Below are 25,266 nucleotides of genomic sequence, written 5' to 3' on the forward strand. Positions count from 1 at the left end.
ATACTGCCTATTTTCACTGTTACAATTTCAGTGTGAAATGACAGTATATTCCAGGTTAATAATTAATTTCACAGTGTATATTGTAGCTAACTACACTCTCAGCAGTGTTCATTTTGACAGGCATTTTAATTTAGTTTTAGTTTTTATCTTGAGACGAAAATGCTTAATAGTCTTAGTCATATTTTAGTCATTACACATAGTTATTAATTTTAGTCAAGATGCAGTTACCAAAATTTATTTTGGTAGGCCTAGCTATTTTATAGTCTTCAAACAAATAATCTGAATCAAGTATTGCATTTGGAAAAACTTTAATAAAGTATGAAAACTAATTTTTTTGGGTGAATCGTCAGTGTTGTGAAAAGGGAGTAACTTATAAAAGTGAAAGTTGTTCATAAAGGAACATCCTGCCATTATTTATTAATAACCATTGTTTCTACCACTATGCAACTTTTGCTTTTTTATTTATGTTTATCAGTGAGCGGGAGCACTTTGACAGCAGGATAAAAAAAAAAAAAAAATAAACAAAGAAGAGTGGCAAGCAATAGGAGAGTCATCTACAGGAGTCATGGTGTTAAGAAATAACCAAGTCATGGAGTTAATAAATATTTTTTTGTGAACAACAAAATTGTCTCCTTCTTTTAAATGACCTTTGGAACTTTAGAAAAGGGTTAAAATTGTGTTTGTCTTCATAAAATGCTATGTAGGACATGTTTTTTTGCTGTATGACAACCAGTTGTGAATTGTATTTAAAATCTTTTTCTAGCCTAATTTAATTTAGAATCCATATGATTACACAGTACTGTAAGTCTAATGGCCTGAATATGAATATCTAAATGTAACTTAATATAAATTCACAACATCATATATCAGTCAGTCTCCTGTATATAAAAACAGTTTATAAATTAATATAAATAATACATTTTACAGTAGGTCATAAAATTTACATGAAAAATTACAATTTACATGACAAGTAAAATTTACATGAAAATATTGATTTCATTGGACAAAAAACAAACAAACAAACAAAAACAAAAAAACACTATGCTAAAGAATACTATGTTATGCATGCCAGGCCAGTAGTTGGCGATCATGAAACATTATATGCATGCACATGACATCAGCCTTTTTACAAATTCACATTTTTGTTGCTTACATAGATATGATAAAGGCATCATGTTCAAAAGGCTGTGTCTTAAGGCCCCCCAAACAGAGTTATTGAAGACACCTAAAGTTCACAAACAAAATCAAAGGGTAAATTATTGGTTACCATTAGAGTGGTCAGTGTTTGCTTTAGTTGTGTTCTTGACCCTTGATGTTTTAATTTTGCATTGCTGTTGTAACTCAGTTATAACAACTAGACAAACTAAGAATAAAGATGATCAGGTAGTGTTGGTCATGCTATTAAAAATTTTACTTAATTTTTCATGTTATTCTACTCATTTTTAATGATTATTTCTACTTAATTAAAATGTGTTACATTTAATTAATAATATTGCTTGTAAATTTTTGACACAATTTTACTGAATAAATATAGGGAAACACTTTTTACAGTGTACTTTGTGTTTCATATATGTTTGTGATATAATTGGTAAGCTGAAATTATAGAAAGGTCTGAAAGAAGAGTAATATTAATCAGTTGCTCATGATCCTAATACAAGGGGGTGGCATTCCTAAAATGGCATTATTCAAGTTTTATGTCATCATTATCTAACATTTTCAGTTACAATTAACTCATTTGTTGTTTGTTGACTCTATTAAGGTTTACTTAAACTTATTTTGTAAAATGAACTTAATTATTAAAAACATTGTCCAAAACATTGCAAATTAGTTGGGCTGACACTATTAAATTAAGCTTTGCACAACCATAGTAAATAAGTTGAATCAACCTTAAAAAATTAAGTTGACCCAACGTAAAATTGGAGTAACTTAATTGCATAATGCTGAAATAAAGCGAATTAATCATGTGGAAATCCTTTCCATGATTTTTTTATGTTCGTTCAAAGAGTTATTTTTTTGAGTGGTACACTGTAAAAAGTGATACTCTATATTTACTCAATTAAATTGTGGCAACAGATTACAAGCAATATTGTTAATTACCTTTAACACATTAGAATTAATTAGAATTAATCAAATGAGATGCTTAAAAGCAATTATTCAAAATGAGTAAAATAACATGAAAAAATAATTAAAATGTATTCAAAAATATCGGTTTTGTTGGATAAAACGAGAAGCACCCAGCTGCAGCCTGCATATAGAGGCGGGGTTGCACATGTTAACCCGCCCCATACCTACTGTGATTGGTTTGACCATCTTTCATAGGCATACATGATAGGAAATGTGTGTGTAGTTGGTATACACTGTTAAAAATAATACATTATATTTAATTAATAAAATCGTGGCAACAGATTACAAGCAATATTATTACTTAAATTTAACACATAAGAATTCATTAGAATTAATCAAATGAGATACTTAGAAATTAACCATTCAAAATGAGTTAAATAGCACAAAAATAAGCTAAGTTTAAACAAATACAAACCAAAAAAAAAAAAAAACATTTCTTTGAGAAAGAAAAACAAAACACTATGCTAATGAACACTATGTTATGCATACCAGGCCAGTAGTTGGCGACTAAGAAACACAGCGCAAAAATGTAATCCACAAATTTATGTTTTAGTTGATTACATGGAGATGATACAGGCATCGTGTTCAAAAGCTCATGTTGTCAAGCTACCAAAACAGAGTTACTGAAGACACCTGATGTTAGCAAACAGAATCACTGCAGGAGAATAATCTACATTTTGGTTACCACTACGGTGGTCAGTGTTTGCTGTAGTTGGGATCTTGACCCTTAACCTTTTAAACAAAACTTTTTTGGTTGCTGTGATTGTGAGATTGCTGCTAGATAAGCCAACAAAGAGTAAGATCAGGTGGTGTTGTTTGTTTTGACAGCATTTGGTCTGGATTTCTGAGTTGGTTTTGTCTTACAGGCAACAGTTGTCCTATGTTTGAACAGCATAAGGTCTGGACATTTAAAAGAATATATATATATATATATATATTATTTAGGCAAACAGACATCAAGAATCAGCCTGAGAATCTCAACAATGGTGACCATCAAAAACTTGTTGCACTGCATTCTGGGTGCCACCAATCAAAACTCATTTATGGATCCCATCATGCTGTCTGTCACCATTCTTGAGAATCATATGCTGGTTCTTGATGTCACTTAGTGCCAAAGAGAAAGTTTCCCTTCTCCGTCACAATTTTTTTTCTTAATCAGAATTCTTAAACTCTGGATTTCACATAAAAATCCAGGTCTTCTATTGTAGAATTACAGGTGTTGCTTTAATGAATGTCAATTTGTCTCCGAGAACAGGCTCAATTTATAACACTCAGGCCAAACAAAGATTATGCTAAATTATAACCAGGACCACCACAATACTCTTAGCAAGTAGCTGTTATAATTCAGTTACAACAGCCATACAAAATGTAACAGTAAAAAGTCAAGGGTCAAGAGCCCAACTAAAGCAAACACTGACCACTATAATGGTAACCCTATAAATGTACCCTTTTTTTCCTTCAGTGATTCTGTTTGTGAACTTTGTGTGTTGTTAAATAACTTTGTTTTGGGGGACTGAAGACACACACTTCTGAACATGATGCCTGTATCTTATCTATGTAAGCAACAAAAATGTGAACATGTATAGTGTTTCATGAGCGCCAACTACTGGCCTGGCATGTATAACATAGTATTCTTTAGCATAGTGTTTTTTGTTTGTTTGTTTTCAATAAAATCAATATTTTTGTGAATATTTTACTTAATTTTTTCATGTTATTCTACTCATTTTGAATGGTTGCTTGTAACCATCTAATTTGATTATTTATAATTAATTATAAAGTGTTAAATGTAATTAATAATATTGAATGTAACATTTTAAACAATTTTATTGAGTAAATAAAGTGAATCATTTTTTACAGTGTATGTACAGCATAATAACTTTTATTCTTAACTGTTTTAATTCATTTAAAAACATATAACATTTAATCTTTTTTATTTATTTATTTATTTGATTATTATTTTAATTCCTATTATATGTAAATCTCTTCAAAATACCATTGTGTGTGAAATGTGCTATATAAATAAACTTTGCCTTGCCGATTTTCTGCAGATCATAAAGATTATACGTATAAAAATGTCAAAACAATGTCAATAATGTCTTTCTTTCTTTCTTTATTTCTCTTTTTTTAGTTTTGGAAAACAGAAAAACATTTTGAGAATTGAAAAAAAATCAGAGAGAGAAAATTTTAAGCTCAGAAAGGATTGATCTATCTATCCATCAATCCATCCATCCATCCATCTACATTTTGTTTCATATATGTTTTACAATTATTTTAGAGCTTTAGATACGTATGTTTTCTTTAGCCATTAAACTCCGAAGTTTCAAACCAACAGAATATTATTCCCTTTTTAGCACAATTTATATAAGGAATCTCTCTCTCTCTCTCTCTCTCTCTCTCTGTACTTTATATATTAGCTAAATCAATTTAAATCCATCCAATTAGCCATCCAGTTCACGAACTGAAAATTGTTCAGTGGATATTATAAATGGATTAGTGACAAATGGAGTAATGGGCAATTTTGCCTAATAAAGTTTAAATTACTGAAAAAATAATTACTTAAAAAGTTGTTGCTTATAAACAACTGCTCTCAGTATCAGTAACATGAGTGTGATTATTATATGATATATGATTTCAGTTTTGAAGTAATCATTTGCATGTGAATGAGGAAATAGAGTGAAGAAGGTACAGTATCATCACAAAGCATTCACTTCGTATCTGAAATGTCTAGGCTACATCTGGGCATTATAACCAATTACATATTTATTATAACTACAGCAGATCAGATGTGCTAAAACACTAATCACATTTAAATCTAGACTCAAAACCCATCTGTTTAGCTGAGCATTTATTGAATGAGCACTGTGCAATGTCCGAACTGACTCACTGTATTTTCACTGTTTTTATTTTATGTAAAATAATTTAATGTTTCTAACTGTTTTAAAATTAATTTAAAATACGTAAATCTGTTAATAATTTTTAAAAGTTTTAAAATTGCTTTTTTTATTTTTGTTATAATTTTTCTTCATTATTATTTTACTTTCTTTTATGTAAAGCACTTTGAATTACCATTGTGTACGAAATGTGCTATACAAATAAACTTTGCCTTGCCTTGCCTTACATGAAAAAGAAAAATCACATTGTATTTTAAGAGTATTTAAGAATGTATTTAAGAGTATTTAAGAATGTCAAAAATAAAAAAGCATACAAACAAAAAGGCATGCGAGTTAACCCATTTAGTGTTTGCTTTAAACTGAATAGTTTTCTTGCATTTGGCTCTCATATAAGTACTATTGGAGCACATTTGTCACTTACGTAGTATTGTAGACTCCACCCTACACTTTCCAGAGCACTCTCAAATCCTTATTCATTCCCTGGTAACATCACAGATTGATTGGTTTTTGCAAATCTTCACTGCCTTCTGTTCACTACTGTATCCATTATAAAATCTTGCTAATGGCTTAAAGAGCCTCATAATTTGGCTCCTCTTTATCTTTCAGACATTCTTTAAGTACAGTACACACAATAAATCACAAATAAACCCTTGCATAGAGTTGCAATATTGAGACTTTTTCATAATGTTGACAGTGACTTTATTTTGCATTTTGGAGTTCCCGATAAAGACTAATTCTGGCATGTTGCAAATCACTACTTTATAGTCATTTTGAACAAATCTTTCATGTGATTTGGGAAGAGTCATCTCAGGGAGTGATTAGCTCAATCGCACATGCACAAAATTATGTTTCAGTCAATGCTGTCTTGAGTCAGAAAGAGAACTGATTAATTCATCTTATGAGTCTTTCGGGTTCGAGTCATTCATTCATCTCGCGACAGATCAATAAGCTTTAATAATAATAACACAGGAAACTATTAATAAAATATTGTGCACAAACGAACAATTATATTCTAAGCTTGCTTAAATTCGTTCAGAGCTTAAACGTAATTACCTTGTTGAAAAGGGTTTCTGATCCAGATATAACACTATATTCAGAGTCGCTTAACAGAAAACATTTAGTTTCATTTTAAATACGTTTGTTATAGGCTAAATCTAATATTCAGTTGTTTGTTGTTTTAAATGCCATTAAATTTAAATGATTTGGAGTAAAGAAAAGTCAAGTCAGTTTATTAATCCGTATTTACATTATTTCTGAAAGTAAAATGCGTCTTTTACACTGATGCAACTTGTGTGTGTGTCTTTCCAGACCTGGTGCAACCTCCCGGAAAATATGGTATTATCTGTATTATCGAAAATAGGGGACATATGCACCAATAAAACAGTCATTATGTTCATTATACTCCCTGCCAGCTTTGAGTCACACACTGATGTAATTATGAGGGAGATCCCTGGCTCCAAAAAGGCATCCATACACAGCAGAGAGTCTGGTGTGGCAGATGGAACTGACTTCTGTCCATCTCTCATGCTTCTCTGTCTTTACAAACTGCCCTAAAACACATTTAGAATATAAACGATTACTATAAATATAAATATAGCCTAGTTTCAATCTTCATTTTGGCCTCTGTGGTGATGAACATATGACATATGAACATATAACAAAATACTGCCTAGAATGATATTTAGTGTTTAGTGAAGAGTGTTTTATTATTGTGAATTTTTAGCCACCTAATTTCACAGTGAGCATCTGAGATCCACAACAAAGTCTATGTTACTCCAGGAACAAACAATTCAAACAAGTTACATTTTTGACAAGTTTACATTATTGTAAATGTATGTGTTTTAGTGACTAATTTAAACAACTAACTTAAGGATCAACATAAATGTACCTGTCACTTGGACACCAACACGGACAAATTAGCCAACAGGGATATATAAAAATTACAAAAAGGGAATTTATCGTCATAACAAAGTACAGTATAAATATAAAGTGAAATTTAACATTAGATTGACAAAATGATGAATAAAAGTACACGTTTAATGCTTACCTCTGGCTTGGCAGGTGTCAGATGACATTAATGTTTGAATTTCCAAGTAACATAAGCAGCTTCATTCGCTTGCGTTGTGAAGGCCATTTGTTGGACATGTAGGGTCCCATCCTTTATAGCAGTGCATATGGCAAGCTGTTTTAACATTTAAAACTTGGTTTTGACTATCTGCAATTTAATAATGGATATTCCAATCAAATTTTTGACTATAGGATATATCTGATTTAGCTTTGTGACTAGGCGTAATTGCAATGTAGATATCTGGAATTAACAATTTGACTAAGTCAAAATACTTTTATAGATATCTACAATGTGCATGAAAACACAGCTTTGCTGAGCCCCACCTTAAACATTTTATTTAACCAATCCTAGCTTGGAAACTGTTGTCATCCTCAATTTGGTCTAAGAATTGTATAATAAATGTCCCACGTTTTTTGGTGATTTTAAACTGTTTTATACAGAAGTAATTCAAAAGTATGGAAATAAGCTGGAGCATGTGGCAGGCTATACAGAGAGGACTTGAATAGGCTTTTGTCCTATTTTATATCGTAATGTTGAGACGTGTGTGCTGTGGATTAAATTGTGTTAGTATTTATTTACAAACGAACACATGCATAAGCCTCATGTCAGCTGTTACAACATTTGATATAATGTTAAAAGAATCAGAGTATATATTTACACTTAGTGCAAATAGCCTGCCTTGTTGTCAGAGACTACTTACACTATCACCCACCAACATACGTGATTTGCATAGTTAACACTGATAAACGACGCTATATCAGTGTCAGTTGTAGTGGATTAGTGTTATAAAGAGTGAGTTTTTCCATTTATCAAATCTCATATCATATCGGAAAGGGATTTATTTTCAATAAAAATCAAGGAAATAATTAAAAAGTTGAAAAAAAATATATATAGGGTAGGGTTAGGGTAGGTGTAGGGAGGACTTTATTGTCCCAGTAAGGTGGCATCCTTACTGAAATTGTAATTAAGATTATCATTTACACTCACTATGTTAATATTGCATACTGTTTTACAATGTACTACAATACTGAGGTGCAGATAATTATCACTATTTGAAATAGGTAGTATAAATAGCAGAAAATCTTGCTATTTTACAATTTTCAATTTGCACTTAGTGTTAATGGCACATCGTTAAAAAAGACTGCTATTTTCACTTAGTATAAAGAGAAACCATTGCTATTTACACTTAAAATACACTGTAAATAGCATCTATCACTAAGAAAATATGCTATTTACACCTAGTCCAAATAGCCACTGCCTAAAAGAATACATAGGCGTTCATCCCTGAACACAGCAAAATATCATTGTCATTGATCTCTTGCTATGATACAATACAATACTCCCACCTTTTGGGCTATTTATGGAAGCTCATTTCCACCACTAAATAAATAAATAATTTATTAATAAAGAAATAGCAACTTTTTATCTCACAGTTATAAAATGTATATCTCGCATTGTCTATATATTGTAATTCTGAGAAAAAATTCTAAATGAATGGTAAGATAAAATCTGCAAATTAGGCCTACCTTTATTTTTTTTAAAGGTAGCCCTACCTTTCTTTAAGAAAATAAATAAACATTGTTTTTCATTGTCTCAATATATAATAAATAAATTCAGACAAGCAGTTTGTGATTTTCTACCTTTATTGAACATTACACTAGCATGATTAGCAAAATTACTAGCATGTTGCAAGCATGATTAGCAATATACTAACATGGTGTTATCATGTTTCTAGCATGATTAACATGTCATTAACATGTTGCTAGCATGTTTCTAGCATGATTAGCAAGTGGCTAGCATGTCACTAGCCTGATTAGCAGAGGTACTAGCATGATTCTAGAATTATTATCAAGTGACTAGCATGTCATTAACATGATTAGCAAGTGACTAGCATGTTGCTTACCTCTTTCTAGCATGATTAACATACAAATAGCATGTTCTTAGCATGATAAGCAAGTGAATAGCATGTTTCTAGCATGATTAGCAAGTGGCTAGCATGTCACTAGCCTGATTAGCAGAGGTAATAGCATGTCACTAGCATGATTCTAGCATGATTATCAAGTGACTAGCATGTCACTAACATCATTAGCAAGTGACTAGCATGTTGCTTACCTCTTTCTAGCATGATTAACATACAACTAGCATGTTCTTAGCATGATAAGCAAGTGAATAGCATGTTTCTAGCATGATTAGCATGCCATTAGTATGTTGTTAGCATGTTGTTATCATGATTAGCAAGTTACTAACATGTTGCTAGCATGTTTCTAGCATGATTAGCACATTACTAGCATGTTTCTAGCATGATTAACATTTTACTAGAATGTTTCCTAGCATGATTAGCAAGTGACTAGCATGTCACTAGCATGTTGTAAGCATGATTAGCATGTGACTAGTATATTTGTAACATCATTACCATTTTGCTAGGATAGATAGATAGATAGATAGATAGATAGATAGATAGATAGATAGATAGATAGATAGATAGATAGATAGATAGATAGATAGATAGATAGATAGATAGATAGATAGATAGATAGATAGATAGAGCTTGATTGAGTCTAATGGGCTTTGGAGCTTGGCTCATCTGCACATTCCATGAATGTAAGTCTATGGGATTTTTTAGATATTTAATATTCATTTTTACGAAAACCATAAGTCCAATCAGTTAGTAAAGATATAGCAATTATCTTCAGATCAGTCTGAAGATCTGGGCTGAGTTTGGAGTCTGTAGAGTTAAAGTTCCCAGGAGGAGTTAGAATGGAAATTTTAGTCTCAGAAGAATAATTATAAGAAGTTTCTCAAGCCAACTTAATTACAGATATCTTAAATGGAGTTTTGACTAGTCAGAAAGTATTTAGAGATATCTCTTATCAAATTTCTTACAAGTACAATTACAATTGCAGATATTTCTTATTGTCATTGTGACTAGTTGAATTACAATTATGACTCATCAAAATACAATTGTTCCTATATTAAATTATATTTATCTATCTATTTATGGATAGTCAAACCAAAGTTTTAAATGCTAAAGTGGCTTGCGAAAAGCGCAGGATTAAATAAATTGCATAAAGGATCTATCGTATCATGGTGGTAATTATCTTTGGTCTTTGGTAATATACAGAATTAATATTGTCGATCTTCGTTGTTGCTTGCGTCATCACGTTGATGTCACTACGTTAACGACCCTCACGCAAGCACATGTTTAAATAGAGGTCCATTATTTATCTATTTCTTAAATATTTATTATTTAACATGTGCTTGCGCAAGGGGCGTGCTTTCAAGGACGTACATTTAATACACTGGGCAGAATATGCACATAAGGCAGTCGCACACTGGATGCAAAACAGAGCAAATGGAAAAAGAAAGGTTGATATATGGCTATTATTAACTCTATATAAAGCATACGGACATAACAGACAAACGATGTGCAGAAAGATCATGACCAACAGTCTTCCAACCTAGGATTAAGTCATTATTTATATTAAAACGAATTGGGACAAATATAATATGATTTAGTAGTAAACTATGTGAGCGGTGCTCTGTAGTGTGGCCCTGGATCGCCGCGGACAGTCTTTTGGGGAAGTCGTGGTCTAATGGTTAGAGAGTCGGACTCCCAATCGATGGGTTGTGAGTTCGAGTCTCGGGCCGGCAGGAATTGTAAGTGGGGGGAGTCTATGTACAGTTCTTGAGCAAGCCATCGAACCCCCAACTGCTCCCCGGGCGCCGCAGCATAAATGGCTGCCCACTGCTCTGGTTGTGTGTTCACAGTGTGTGTGTGTGTGTGTGTGTGTGTGCACTGCTCTGTGTGTGTGCACTTTGGATGGGTTAAATGCAGAGCACGAATTCTGAGTATGGGTCACCATACTTGGCTGAATGTCACGTCACTTTCACTTCTTAACTATAACTTAATGTTATTAAACTATAAGAACATGTGGTTTTCCTGTCAATCAGATGCGCTTGAAAGTTTCATTAGCAACAGAAGAGTTTTCTTTCATAATAATCCTGGGTACAATTCGATTAACATTAAAATAAAGTTAAGCATGATTAAGACACCCAGTGCTCTGATGCTGCTGTAGTGTCGTTGGTTCACAAAATCTTAATTGTGTAATTATTATCTGTGAAAGAGAGCCTACAAACATAAAAAAACTGTTTATGAATTATGAAATTATAAATAAGTTGGTTACCATAAGCTATAAATTAAGAGTTTAGATGACACAGAGATGTGGAGGGGGTACTCTGCTCTTATGTCTTCTCCAGTGTCAAAAGCAAACTTTTGCCCTAGCTGTTTTAATTTTTCTTTTCCATTGGGATGCTCTTGTCAGCACACTGAAATTAGAGAAATGTGATATCAGAGTTTTGTATAAAGAAACACTACAGAAAAGAGTGATGCAGTATCTTACCACACTCTTGGAATTTCTATTGAGCTGCAGGACGTCCATTTCTTCGCGTGGCTAATTTAAAAATCAATTACACACAGTTAAATGATAATTTAGCAAAATAGAAATGTTTTCCTTTTGCTTTAAGATATAGGTGATACTTGCCATTGTTTGGTAATAGTAAATTGCAGCTGCAACCACGAGCAGAAAAACACCAACACCAACAACAATCCCTGCTACAGCAGCTGGAGACAGACCTGGATCTGGAACAGCTAAAGACAGACAGTCATTAGTGTGAATGTGTCTGATTTATAGCAAACATTGTGAGCAGTGTTCCATCTAACCTGCTTGTCTGTTGTGACCCTGCAGAAGAAAAAATGTGCCACGTAATCGCAACAATGAGTTGGGAGAACCTGCATGGGCAAACTGCTATAGAGTTGGTGTCGCTATAGAGTTTGGACCTGGTGAATGTGGTTTAGTTTTAGGTTTGGAGTAGCTGCAGAAACTAAATTCTTTAATGTTCGCAGAGGAAATGGCTCAACAGAAGAATCAATGCAAACACAATGACATGTGAAATTAAACAACATCATATATTAAAGATTGGCTTGATTAAGTGAAGGAAATAATGGATGATGAATTGCACAGAGGGGTAACAAAATTCAGAGACATGTGGTGTGCTATCTGTACTGCATAGGGATGTTAGATAGCTATACTAAAATTCACGTTCACATTAAAATAACCAACAACAACAACAACAAAAAACCTTAGGTTTACAGATATGGTTTAAAGATTTCTATTTGTTTTGTTTTCTATTCTATTCTATTCTATTCTATTCTATTCTATTCTATTCTATTCTATTCTATTCTATCATTTCTAGTATAAAGAGTTTTTGCTCAGGTGGCCGAAATGTCCGTCTAATAGAGACATAATAGATTCTCAATTGGATTAACAATTTTATTCTGCATTCTTTAAGGTTATTTGCACTTCCCCTAAATTCTTTAAATGCTTAATCAGGGTGCAAAAAAAAAAAAAAAAAATTGGTGGCAGTAGCTACAGTAAAAATGGAGAATAAAAATAATTCAATCAGGTAAAGCTTTAAGCATAAAAGGTTTGTAGACTACAAGACTTTATAAACATTTGACATATTAATTAACCCTCACCCATCCCTTCCATTTATTAGGAACACCATACTAATACTGTGTTTGACCCCCTTTGTGGGATGCACATCCAGGGCACGAAGCTCCCGTTCCACCACATCCCAAAGATGCTCTATTGGGTTGAGATCTGGTGACTGTGGGGGCCATTTTAGTACAGTGAACTCATTGTCATGTTCAAGAAACCAATTTAAAAATGATTCGAGCTTTGTGACATGATGCATTATCCTGCTGTTGTAGCCCATCCGCCTCAAGTTTGTGCGTGCTGTGGCTTCACAAATGCTTTGCTGCACACCTCGGTTGTAACAAGTGGTATTTTCAGTCAAAGTTGCTCTTCTATCAGCTTGAATCAGTCGGTTCATTCTCCTCTGACTTCTAGCATCAACAAGGCATTTTCACCCACAGGACTGCCACATACTGGATGTTTTTCCCTTTCCACACCATTCTGTGTAACCCTAGAAATGGTTGTGCGTGAAAATCCCAGTAACTGAGCAGATTGTGAAATACTCAGACTGGCCCGTCTGGCACCAACAACCATGCCACACTCAAAATTGCTTAAATCACCTTTCTTTCCCATTCTGACATTCAGTTTGGAGTTCAGGAGATTGTCTTGACAAAGACCACACACCTAAAGGCGGGTATACACGGTGCAAATTCGGATGGTCGGAAGATCGTATGTCCACGCACACGACACGAGTGAGTCTATCTCAAAATCATACGGACGAGATGATATACGACACGATTTTACAACTTGCGAATTCCAGAAGCAATCGCACAAAGTTGATAGACGTGTTTGACTTGAAGCACTGCTACACGCACAGAAGGATCACTTTATGACATTAAAGTACGGCGAGAGCGATAAGTCTTTCTTCTTCTGTGGTTTTCCTAGTTCGTGATTGGTCAACTTGGTTGATTAGATAATTGCATTAATGAGAAATTGAACAGGTGTTCCTAATAATCCTTTAGGTGAGTGTATTTTGCAATATATGCAACACAGTGCTATTGTAAACGCATATCATTTCATTTTAAACACTTGATATACTCACCACAGACAAAAACAATGAATTTCTTGAATATGGTGTGTTTGCTGCCGGTGATATCAAGGTGATAGAGTCCAGTGTGTTCAGCTGCAATCTTTCTGATGGTCAGAGATCCAGTTTCATCATCCAGCTCCAGTCTGCCTCTGAATCTTCCATTAGCACCATCAGATGTAGAGGATGATGAAGCTGTTTTGTTGATTTTTGCTATGACATGGCTTTCATGTTCAAATCTCCATTGAACCAGATCATCTCCTTCTACATTAGTAAGACCAGACCCCAAAGTGACAAAAACTCCCTCCTTCACTTGCACTCTGTTCAGCTGATCTGTCTCAGGATAAAACATACATGAAGAGATTCACAGATATTATCAATAATACAATTCCCATATAAATGCTGATTTGATTAGGACCATTATTACATTTAAAAAGTGAACCAACTCACCACTGACAATAACATTGAATGACTTGTGTGTGGTGTAGCTGCTCTTCTTGAAATCAACTTCATAAAGTCCAGAAGTGCTGTTTCTGATGTCCCTGATGATGATATCTCCAGTCTGAAGATTCAGGTGCAGTCTGCTTCTGAATATCCCATCAGCACTATGATCATATGTAGAGTGGATGTGTTCATCTTTCTTAATTTTAGCAATAACATCTTTATCTCTAAATCTCCATAGTATCTCATCGTCATTCTGTATTTTAGGAACACCAGTGTGTAGGACAACCGAATCTCCCTTCATCACTGACACAACCGTCACTCCATCAGAACGAGGATCAGACACAGCTGAAGAACAAACACAACGTTTTTCAGTCAGTTATCACTTTCATAACACTGTCCTTAAAAAGATTTGCAGAATATCACGGTTGAATTTCTGTTTAAATTTTGTAAATGTTTAAAGACAATCTATAAATGACAGTTTGCCAGTTACACTGTGCATGTTTAACAATTAAAATGTCACTAAAAATTTAAATTTTCAGTAAGAGTAAGAATTATGTAAATAACATCATTACATGTAAAAACTGAAACACTCACCAGTGATGTTGAATATCTTTGAGGATGATTCTGTGCTGGTAATCTTTAGTTTATATTCTCCAGTGTCTGTGTTTCTGATATTTTTAATTTTGAGATCTCCACTCTGAATGTCCAGCTCCAGTCTGTCTTTGAACCCTCCATAATAAGTAATCTTTTTTGAGACTTTATTAGACTCTCTGTTGACTCTAGCAATGAGAAATCCTTGAAACCTCCACTCGATCACATCATGTACATCAGTAACATCAGAGCGTAGAGTGACAGAATCTCCCTCCATCACTGACACCGACACCACTTCATCTACATCACCAAACACACCTGGAGAACAAACCGACATACAGTAGTAATTCAAATATAATAGAGATTATTAAGTCTTACAAATAAAGCACATGTGAATTGCTGTATAAAAATTATCTTTAAGATTACTTACAACAGAACATTGCAAAATGCATTTTATGGATGATCATTTTGTGATCCTACACTGTAAAAAATTGTGCCGTTAAATAACAGTAATTTAATGGCAGCAGAGGTGCCAGTAAAGTACTGTTAATTTACAGCTCTCAGCCATTAGTTTACTACTCGTATTTATTTACTTATTTATTTATTTTACAGTGTGCTGAGGGGGGCGTGGGAAGGCGGAAAGCTGCAGTGAGAGAAAGCGTGTGGGGACGAGCGGTAATAAGGAGGTCAAATGATTAATGATTTACACCTGTTTTTAATCCCATTGATTTGGGGAGAGATGAGTTATAAGCGCCCTGCAGTCTGGGAAGAGGTAGAAGGAAGCTGCCTCGTTGAATGTGCGTGTGCCGAGTGGGGAAAAACAGAGACCCGAGCCACAGTTTAGTTTCGTTTATTATTATTTTTATTCTGAGTAACGAGCCTTGTTCACCACCTCTGACTTCATCTAATGAACTGTATTACACTGGTGCCAAAACCCGGGATAAGGAAGCTGACACGCCACCGTGTGGTTATCTCCAGCACAGGTGCCAGTAAATAGTTTAACAAACTAAATGTGATTTAATATGACAATGAAAAGCAGGTTTTATGGGGAGAGCATTGCGAGATGATAAAGTTGGTTCAGATAATAATTTCACTGTAAAACGTGCACTTTTACTTTGGAAATTGCGGTTTGATTCCGTTGAAGACCTTCTCCAGTCAGCGTTTTTGCATCTGTAAGCTGTTTGTTACTCAGACAACGCTTCTATGTTCGTTCTTGGTGCCAACTGTGGAAAAAAAAAACGATCAATAAAAGGCTTATAATAAACAGCTGAAGGTTTAACTGCAAGCACTGCATACGTTCAACTGTGTGACGCGCGTGCACGCGAAGGGGAGTGCGATTTGTCCGGGGAGTCAGATCTCGGTACCGGTAGACGGAATAACAGTACCATTGCCTGGATGCTATTCGTGATTTTTATTTTATTGTTGCTGCCTGCCCTGCAAACGTGTGCCGCAGGCTACGCCTCACTGAAAGCGTCCACAGTAATTACATTTAGATTTTAGATTTTTAAATTTAAAATCTGGATTTTAGGTTGGAAAAACGAAAGGAAAAGTGCTGCAGTTAGGCTAAAAAAAAAAAAAAAAAACCCAAACAAAGTAGGCTACTCACCAATCACGAAAAATGTGAAAAGAAAGAGTTCAAGTGCCATGTTCATCTTGATGTAGAGTTGAATATAATGTTATTAATGTCCTTTCCTCTCTGTTTGTCAGTGCTCTATTTCTGAGCCGCAGCGTGAGCCAGAGAGAAACAGCGATTTTTAAATAAAGACTTTAACACTGATGATGATTTATATCCGAATTATATGCTGAATTCTAATACGCTGAAAGAGACAAGAAAAGCAAGAGGCGCAGCCCTGTATCTAAAACGGCTGAATCACCCGCTCGTCTGTAGGAAATGTAGCCTATATGTTTTCGCCTATGAGAAACATACGCATAGCCTAACCCCTCTCTCCCGGGTTCTTTCTAACTCTTCTCGCACTCGCTCCGAGCGGGGCTCGAACCCACCACCCATTCTGAATTTTAGAATTAGGCTATGCGTATGACATAAATAGATTGGCTATGTTATGGAGAAACCATCTCTTAAGCATTAAGGAGCAGGCGTCCTGTAGCCTATGCGAGCTATGCCAGCCTTTTGACGTTGACGTGCACTCTTGCTTTATCCCCTACTGTCAATGTCATTTTTTTTATTCTAAATATTAATTTCAATTCATTTAAAAATTTAAAATTTGTCTGGTCAGAACAATGATAATTCAAAATTGTCTTTACTGATTGTGCATACAGTGTTAGGGAAGCTATTCAGAAATAGCTTGATAAGCTTCTATCTATTCATAAGTTAAGCTACAGTGGTTAACAAATTAGCTAAGTTACTACCAAAAATAAGCTAGCTCATTGAAAATATTTTTTTCCACCACGTCGTATTATAAATAACTGTATAAGCATTCATGGGGAATATTTTAGGTAAAATATTAGAAATTTAAAACAACAATGCTATCCACCTTAGGGAAATAACGTCAAGAATAACAACGTGCAGTAAATGGTAAAACTGTTTGCACTACAAACCATTGTGTAATGAGGACAATACCATTAAAATAATATGGTAAGACACACCAGTTTTCAACATCAAGCAGCAAAAGCTGTTTTGTTTAGGTAAAAATAGCTGGATGCGGATGAGACCGGAAAGCAGAATTCACGAATGGATGCGCTCGCTTTTACAAGAATAATAAGGTTCATGTTTTAGTAACTTAAATTAAGCACACAGAAGCATTTTCAAAAAAAAAAGACAAAAAAAAAAAAAAGATGTGCGATAGATGGCTGCATTATGGTAAGAAATTAAATTGAATGCTGAACACCCACTCACATACTGTAAAACTGTAATACTGTGATTTGGCCTTATTGCCTTATTTTTCTGGTAAAAATTACAATTTATAATTTAAATGAAGATTTTCAAAACAAATTAACAAAAAACAATATAATAATTAGATCAAAATGATTGATATAACAATACAAATTTTATTTTACAGAATACAATTGTTTTACAAAAAAACTGCAGGGTTATTAGCTAACATACAGGCAGCCTATAACGCCATCATATGACCCAGTTATGATAAAAATCACAGTAATTCTTAATTTCTATCAGGAAGTATGTCAAATCTTTCAAATTAAATATATACATCCAATATTATAAACCCACTGGGAAAAAACAACTCATGTACACTTCTATACACTGGAGAAAACATGGATTATCATATTTTCACTTCGAATTATATATATATATATATATATATTATTATATATATATATTTTTTTCCCTATTTATGCCCATAATAGGACTGAGTGCACATTACTTTGCCCTAAACAAGTTATGTCTGTTTTATTCATACTGATAGCCAGAGGGCGCCCTTGTAAGTAACAGAACTCACAATGCTCCAAATCCCTTAAAGGGACATAAGCATCTCTGTCGCTGTAGCTGAATAAAAAGATGATAGAAATGCTTGAACTGATTAATTGTAAGGACAATAAACCCATGACTGTGACAATATATTAGACAATCGACATTAGTATGTGATCTTGTAAGAAGACTTATTAATCAGATTAGATGTTCTGTCAGGCAAGTAAAATTCTCTTCTACTTGCCCCTTTAACAAAATGTACACAGAAGTGTTCTGAAAGACAGTGGACACAATTTGAGAAAGCATGATTCATCTGGGAGGTTCTAATGATGATGAGTGCTATATCATCTCTCCTGTTCACCTTTTCTGGATGAGATGTCATAGACTAAAATAAAAGCAGCAGCCATGCCCACCAGAGCAGAGATGACCAATCGAGTGACAACTTCAGGAACATGACAACAGAAAACACAATCTGAGGAAATAGAAAACAAAACTGCATTAAACAGGACAGTTTCTACAAGAAGGATATTTAATTTGAGACGGAAACAGGGTACATTACTCCTAAAGGGGTCATACGATGTTATTTAAATTTTTCCTTTCTCTTTGAGTGTTACAAGCCCTTGGTGCATAAAGAAGATCTGAAAAAGACTAAAGTCTCAAATCCAAAGAGATATTCTTATCAAAGTTAAGACCCCTCCACACATCCCTAAAACAGCTCGTTCTAACACGCCCCCACATCTCTATGTCATTATGTGGGAAGATTTGCATAACTCCGCCCAAATGTTCATGCAAAAAAAGAAGGCGTAACATTTATTCTCTCTGTTGCCGTCACCGCCATGTTGTGGACATGCAGTGAGTTTCATTGTGAAAGTGAAACCACTTTGTTTGGTCTTCCAAAAGAGGGCACAACCAGAAATGTATGTTCCCACTGGATGCAACAAATGTCTTGTTTATAATGGGTTTTAATATTTTTGTCCCGTCATGCCGGAAGAAGCCATCACAGTATGTTAAAGGGCGTAACATTTGAGGCTTTTGACCATTCTCAACGCACTGAATAGCTGGCAAATAACAGCACCCCTTGCTTTTCAAAATGATGAGCTTTGTAAAAATCAGTGCATTTCAGAAAGGTGGGGCATAGAGGAGAAACAATAATCAACATTACGTGTAAAATTATGTATTTTTGTTTGTTTGTTTAACCTTAAACCGCACTGCATTACATGAAATACACAAAATTATGTTCTTTTTAAGCAATGTCATTTGACCCCATTAAACAATAACTATTTATCATTAAAAGGATGTATTATTTATGCACCACTAGTGGCATAGTGTATTTGCAAAATGAATTAACCACTAACTGGTTTTCAAGTTCAGTTTTCAAATTGGTTTGGACAAAAAAAGAAAAAAAAAGAAATTGTAATAGTTCAAAATGTTATTTCATCAATGGAGAAAAAGACAACCATCTATCCTCATCACCTTTATTTTAATAAATCATCTATATTATAATTAAATGTTTGCTTAAAAATATTTATAATTAAATACTGTATATCCTTCATCCAAGAACAACAAAACCCACATACACTAATAATTCAGTAAATCAGTCAACGGGAAAAGATCAGCTCAGTGAATAAATGCTAATGTCACCACATATGTACCTGGACATGGCTGACAGAATTGAGTGTTGTTGAGAAGTGTGGTCTGGTTTGTGAATGAATAAGCCACAACACAGCTGTAGAAATCATCCAGACACTCCAGCTCCAGAGGTAGAGAGAGACTGATGCTGAGATCAGACACACTGATGCTGGACAATAAACTGTTTCCTTTGTACCAGGAGAGAGTCACATGACCCACATTCACCACTGAACACACCAGTGAACAATTCTGCTGTGATGATGAAGATGATGATGATGAAGAATTTTGCGGGGAGTCACTGATAATGACAGGAATGGGCAAACGAGCTGAAAAACATGAGAGAATCAATTGAAAATACAAATAAATATAGAAGCAGATCATTAGTAACACCATGTGAGATTCAAACCTCAAGTTCCATCTACTGATTCATACACAAATTATTCACATTGCTAAACAGGCAAACGATGTTGAGTCACAAAAACATGAATGATATAGTGTTTTTCTGTCTGCATGGTTTAAATAAAAATCATATAATTTGTCTTTAGCATTGATAGGATACCCTGCTGAAAATTCCTCAAAGGAACAGGACGCTGCATCGAGAATGTTTGGGGAACGAGAATGCCCACGATGCCAGATTTCAAATCTATGCCTAGTGTGGAAGAGCTCAGCTAAAGCAAGAGAAGGAGACAGGAGCCTGACAGAAATCGGAGACAACCCGTCCAATGGCCAAACTTCAGAAGAAGTGAGTCTTGACCCCCAGGAGAAGGGAGATCAGAGGACTCGAGAAAGTAATGTAGTGCTTGAAGCACGGCCAGAATCCTCGGGCAGATGATATGCCATGTCGGATGGCGGCCACTCCACAGACCGCGGGAAGGGTGGCCACTCATGACCGCACCCCAGCCAGTGAGGGATGCATCCATAACTAGCATTATGTGGCAACAAGGAGCTCCCAGCTCCGGGCCCTGAGACAAGAACCAAGGTTTTCTACACTCTCATGTACAGCAGGCCAATAGTATTCACGTTGGACACAGCTGCCATCAGACCCAGCAATCTCCGAGACTGCTTGACAGTGATAGACCAGCCTTCTCTCACTCTCGGGACTGCAGTGAGGATCAACTCGATCCGAGCAGGTGACAATACGGGCCTGCAGTGTGGTCGAATCCCACACCACGCCCAGATAAGTGGTAATCAGTACTGGAGAAAGCAACTTTTCTTGGCATTAAGTCTTAACCTCAGCTTTCTGGTGTCATCAGAGCAGTTAGCTTGGTGCCCTGAAGTGGCGCACCGGCAGGAGATGGCCGAACTAGCTGCTCTGGAAATCTCCCAGGAGGTCGTGAGCCTATTCGCCCCGCTATGTTTCCAGGCGGTAACTGAGAGAAGCACTCGCCGGAGACCGCTGCACCCTGGCAGGGTTGGCAGATTGATCTCCTGAGGGCACTGAGGAGAGACGGGTACAGTGTAATGCGGTATACACCATTCTTCCCCAGAGGGGCCTGCCCTCCGAGATCCTGAGCCACAGCATCAGGACACTCATAGCTGAAGTCTCCTAAAAACTAGGAAGACTAGACCAGAGCCTTCTTGGGGCAGGACCCCATGAAGTTAGATGCACACTTGGCAGGGGCTCCCACACCGCCATGTGACCTCCTAAGGGAACCAGTCTCGCCTAGAACCACTAGCTCGGTGCCCTGAAGCGGCAGACTGGCAGGGGATGACCGTACTAGCTGCTCTAGAGACCTCCGTAGAGGTAGCGAGCCTGTTAGCACCACTACATTTCTGGGCAGTAACTGAGAGAAGCGCTCGCCGGAGATTGCTGCGCCCTGAAACACTGGCAGGGTTGGCAGAACGATCTCCTGAGGGCACTGAGGAGAGACGGGCACCGTGTAATGCGGTGTACACCGCTCTTCCACAGAGGGAGCTGGCCCTCAAAATGTCCTAGGCCTTAGGCATCAGGACGTTGTGATGAAGGCTATTCAGCAAAGATGACTGTCCATTTTTCAGAACCGCTTTCCACTAGAAGCCTTCGGCCTGGGAGCGCCACTCTGACTCCAGCATCTGTGGAGTACAAAAGTGACACCCCCGGCACAAGGAGCTGGAACACGGTTGAGACTGCTCCGCCCAGCAGCCCCTGACAGCCTCAACCTCCTCAGAGGAAGAGAGGTGAACATGTGTTCTCACACAAGAAATTACGTCCCAAGAACCCCTGTACATCTAACTTCATATAGTCAGATAAATATGTCATTTTATTCCTCAGAATTAAATGTAGTCAACAATCAGACGAGTCAACACGGTTTGGTGTAGAAAAACTCACATCAAATGAAACAATGTAATACAGGTGTTGCCTCGGCAGTGCGCATATCTTTATTTTTTTATTTTTTTGCCACTCAGTCAAACAAACAACATCAATCTCCTTAGAGAAAGATGAATGCTGCAGCAAGCTCTGCCTCAGAGGGCGAAGAAACGGCAACGTGGGCTTCCAAGCCTCGAGAACGAGCTCTAGTGAACACGGGTGGAGATAGGAGGAGCCGTATCCAACCCATTCACCAGATCATGTGTGATACCAGGCGTTTTGCGTGGTGAGTGGATCCTGACTAACTAATACACCATCGATTGGCCATTGTGTTCCAGAAATCAACAGATATGCCTGTGATTGGCTACAATGTTCAAAAACACTCTCGGGAGTGCATACAAATACGCTGCTGTGAGGTGGCCTTCCTTTTGTTTTGTTGTTTATGCTTATTTCCTTATTAAAGTTACGTTTTCCAGTTCCTGCTTCCTTCTTCCCTAAATATTGAACTTTGTTACATGCACATATACATTTTCATTAAATCATCCTGGCAACTCATTTTTAACTCTTCTTACCAACCTGGGGGTCATAACCTAGGGTTCGAAACCCACTGGTCTAATGACAACTGGTCTATGACAATAATTATGACAATAAATATGCCAAAATCTGTAATATATAATAGAACAGAATAGAGATGTAGTATTCTACTCACCATAGACAGTAACATTGAATCTGATTTCAGTCTCTGTTTTGCCGCTGATGGTCACTTCATAAAGTCCAGAGTCTGTGGTTCTGGTGTTTGTGATGATCAGAGATCCAGTTTGATGATCCACCTTCAGTCTGCCTCTGAATCTCCCATCAAGATCATCATCCTTTATTGAGATCTCATTGGTTGCTCTGTTGATTTTAACTATAAGAGTCTTTTTAGTTCCAAACTTCCACATGATAAGATCATCTGTCTGTATTTCAGTGACATTAATCTGTAGATTGACTGAATCTCCTTCCATCACTAGCTTCACTTTATCTGTATCACCAAACACACCTGAAGAACACAGACAGTTTCTCAGTCATACATATTAATGTGAAGTTTTATAAGTTTGCAGTATAGTGAAACACAGATATTAGATTTCACATATATTTCTTAATATCCTGTACATGTTAAGCTTTGCCTTGTGTTAAGAGTTACAAAAAGAAAATAGAACAGTGGGGGAAGAGAATCTCCATTTGTTAATGGTGGAACCGAAACTCATTAGATCTTTACACAAATAACATGCAACTGTAATTGTAACTTGTCTATAACTCACCAACCAGACAGCAACAGCACAAACAGCAAAAGACAAATGTATAAATCATTTTCTTCCACAGATCAGTGGTCTTTAGTTTATCTAAAGTAGAGTACAGATGAAGCTGATGAGTGTTAACTGTTTCTCTTTCTCCAGAATGAATTACACCACGCCCCAAGCTTTCAACCACACTTCCTCTCGCCAAAACCCCTCCTCCAGGACCTGCCAATCCAAAATGAGTGACTGGTAAGACAACCTTCAGGTTTTCTTATTAATTAACTCCCTCACATAAATTATTGCTATTGAAATGTCACACATTGTCAGAAAACAATCTCTGATCATCTGAAATGGTAATCTGTCAGAAGGTATCACACTCTATTACACACTGCCTGACCCAAAAATAAATAGATAAAAATAATAATAATAATAATAATAATAATAATAATAATAATAATAATAATAATTGGCATTTGGATTAAAATAAGCAAATACTTAAGAGTTTGGATTATTGCAGCTATGATTTTGCCATGTTGTATCTCTGGTAACAATCCTCTGAACCTTAACTGATTTAGTGTGTAGCTTTCATTTCTTAAACAAATAAATGTCCAAATGACAAATTCAAGATTTATTTGGTTCAAAATTATTTTAAAAAATAATAATAAATATATATTTTTAATAAATTATTGTAATCTTACATCTGAGTAGAAAAACGCCCAAATGTGGCTGCTTCAGACCTCCACTCAAGTGCCAGACTTATAATAAAACCAGACTTCTGTCAGCAAACCAAAATGAAAGAAGCTAAAAGTACATATAACATAAATTGTAAGCACATTTCAACAAATTTATTTTACGCTTAAAATGAACGAGCATGAGAAACTTTCACACTCTTCTGTACATCTCTGCACCACACAAACTAACAAGCATGCTTAAACCTGACAAAAAATAAAAATAAAAATAATAATAATAAATAAATAAACCATGTGCAGTTAGTAATTTCTAATTTGTTCACGTCTCATATTTTGATTGTTGAAAAACAATCCAACTTATCTTGGTCACATGAAGATAAAATGGCATCGTGGTTTTGTGAGGCAGCAGTCATGGGCAGAGTCCAGACAATTCAATATATATATATTAATATTAACTGTTAATTCAGTTCTTTGGGTATGAATAACTTTTTAACATTGCCCGTATTACAGTATTGGTCTTACTGTAGAACTCTGTCATTATTACTGGAGCTGGCAGTTGGCTAACAGCCTTTCAGGTAGAGACTGAATTTGCTCATTACTTTCATTCAACTCCTTAAACTGGACTATATTAGTGGAATGTAGGAAACAATGAATGAGGGTATGGGGGCGATTTCAGACACAACACTTTGTGTTGTAGTACACTTTTTTTTTTTCAGTTTTACCTTGAATATTCCAAAAATCCCATGGCACATAAAGCAGGACCATTATATGAAGAGTTTTAAGTGTTACTCTTAGAGTAAAATGCACTCCTCAAAAACTGCTTTGTCCTACTATAACTTCTAGGAAAAATCTTATAGACATGTTCTAGAATTAACCTTCACGAAATACAAGTAAAAATCAGTGTTGCCAAGTTTATGTAAGAGTGTTACTCCCCCCTTAGCCAGTAACTTTTTAACCAATTTTAACAACCATGCTTGTAAGAACACAATATGGCTTACTGCAATTATTAAATAAGCAAAGGCTGCAATGTAATTTTACAGATATATGATAGGCTTGCAGTAAATAAGATCTCAAGTATTTTCACCAAAATAAATGTGGTTTTACATTTGAAAACAAAGTAATGAAAATAGTTAGCTATAAATGTAAGTAGTGAAATTTTACGGTTCTCCAAAAAAAAAAAAAAAGTGTGAAAGTTCTGGCCTCCGCTAGCTGCTCAGTCTGTGAATCAAAGTGAAACCTTCTGTCGTCTGATTTATTTACAGCTGTAGAGACAAAAGGTTTGATCTGTTGGTGGACAAACAGCCACTGCATAAACATATG

General features: G+C 35.6%; 2 protein-coding genes across 2 annotated transcripts; both read right to left on the bottom strand.

Annotated features, from left to right (window-relative positions):
* Positions 1-11,546: 11,546 nt before the first annotated feature.
* On the bottom strand, positions 11,547-16,325 carry LOC113081390 (uncharacterized). Its single transcript, XM_026253496.1, has 5 exons — positions 16,286-16,325; positions 14,683-14,997; positions 14,095-14,433; positions 13,660-13,977; positions 11,547-11,731 (listed from the first exon to the last, which is right to left on the bottom strand). The coding sequence occupies exons 1-5, from the start codon at positions 16,323-16,325 to the stop codon at positions 11,547-11,549; spliced, it is 1,197 nt and encodes a 398-aa protein (XP_026109281.1).
* Positions 16,326-18,408: 2,083 nt separating this feature from the next.
* On the bottom strand, positions 18,409-24,691 carry LOC113081391 (SLAM family member 9-like). Its single transcript, XM_026253497.1, has 4 exons — positions 24,669-24,691; positions 22,690-23,039; positions 19,717-20,019; positions 18,409-18,536 (listed from the first exon to the last, which is right to left on the bottom strand). The coding sequence occupies exons 1-4, from the start codon at positions 24,689-24,691 to the stop codon at positions 18,409-18,411; spliced, it is 804 nt and encodes a 267-aa protein (XP_026109282.1).
* Positions 24,692-25,266: the final 575 nt, after the last annotated feature.

This window comes from Carassius auratus, unplaced genomic scaffold (genome assembly GCF_003368295.1).
Source record: "Carassius auratus strain Wakin unplaced genomic scaffold, ASM336829v1 scaf_tig00034106, whole genome shotgun sequence".
NCBI classification, from domain to species: domain Eukaryota; kingdom Metazoa; phylum Chordata; class Actinopteri; order Cypriniformes; family Cyprinidae; genus Carassius; species Carassius auratus.

What these genes read in the sequence shown, in the direction of transcription:
- LOC113081390 (XM_026253496.1), bottom strand. Translation starts at nt 16,325, where the DNA reads ATGGCACTTGAACTCTTTCTTTTCACATTTTTCGTGATTG. An exon ending in TTTCACATTTTTCGTGATTG is followed by an intron (nt 14,998 to 16,285) that starts GTGAGTAGCCTA and finishes TTTGTTCTCCAG; the next exon opens with GTGTGTTTGGTGATGTAGAT. An exon ending in AAAGATATTCAACATCACTG is followed by an intron (nt 14,434 to 14,682) that starts GTGAGTGTTTCA and finishes TTTGTTCTTCAG; the next exon opens with CTGTGTCTGATCCTCGTTCT.
- LOC113081391 (XM_026253497.1), bottom strand. Translation starts at nt 24,691, where the DNA reads ATGGGATTTTTGGAATATTCAAG. An exon ending in ATTCAATGTTACTGTCTATG is followed by an intron (nt 20,020 to 22,689) that starts GTGAGTAGAATA and finishes CATGTTTTTCAG; the next exon opens with CTCGTTTGCCCATTCCTGTC. An exon ending in ATTCTGTCAGCCATGTCCAG is followed by an intron (nt 18,537 to 19,716) that starts GTACATATGTGG and finishes CTATTTCCTCAG; the next exon opens with ATTGTGTTTTCTGTTGTCAT.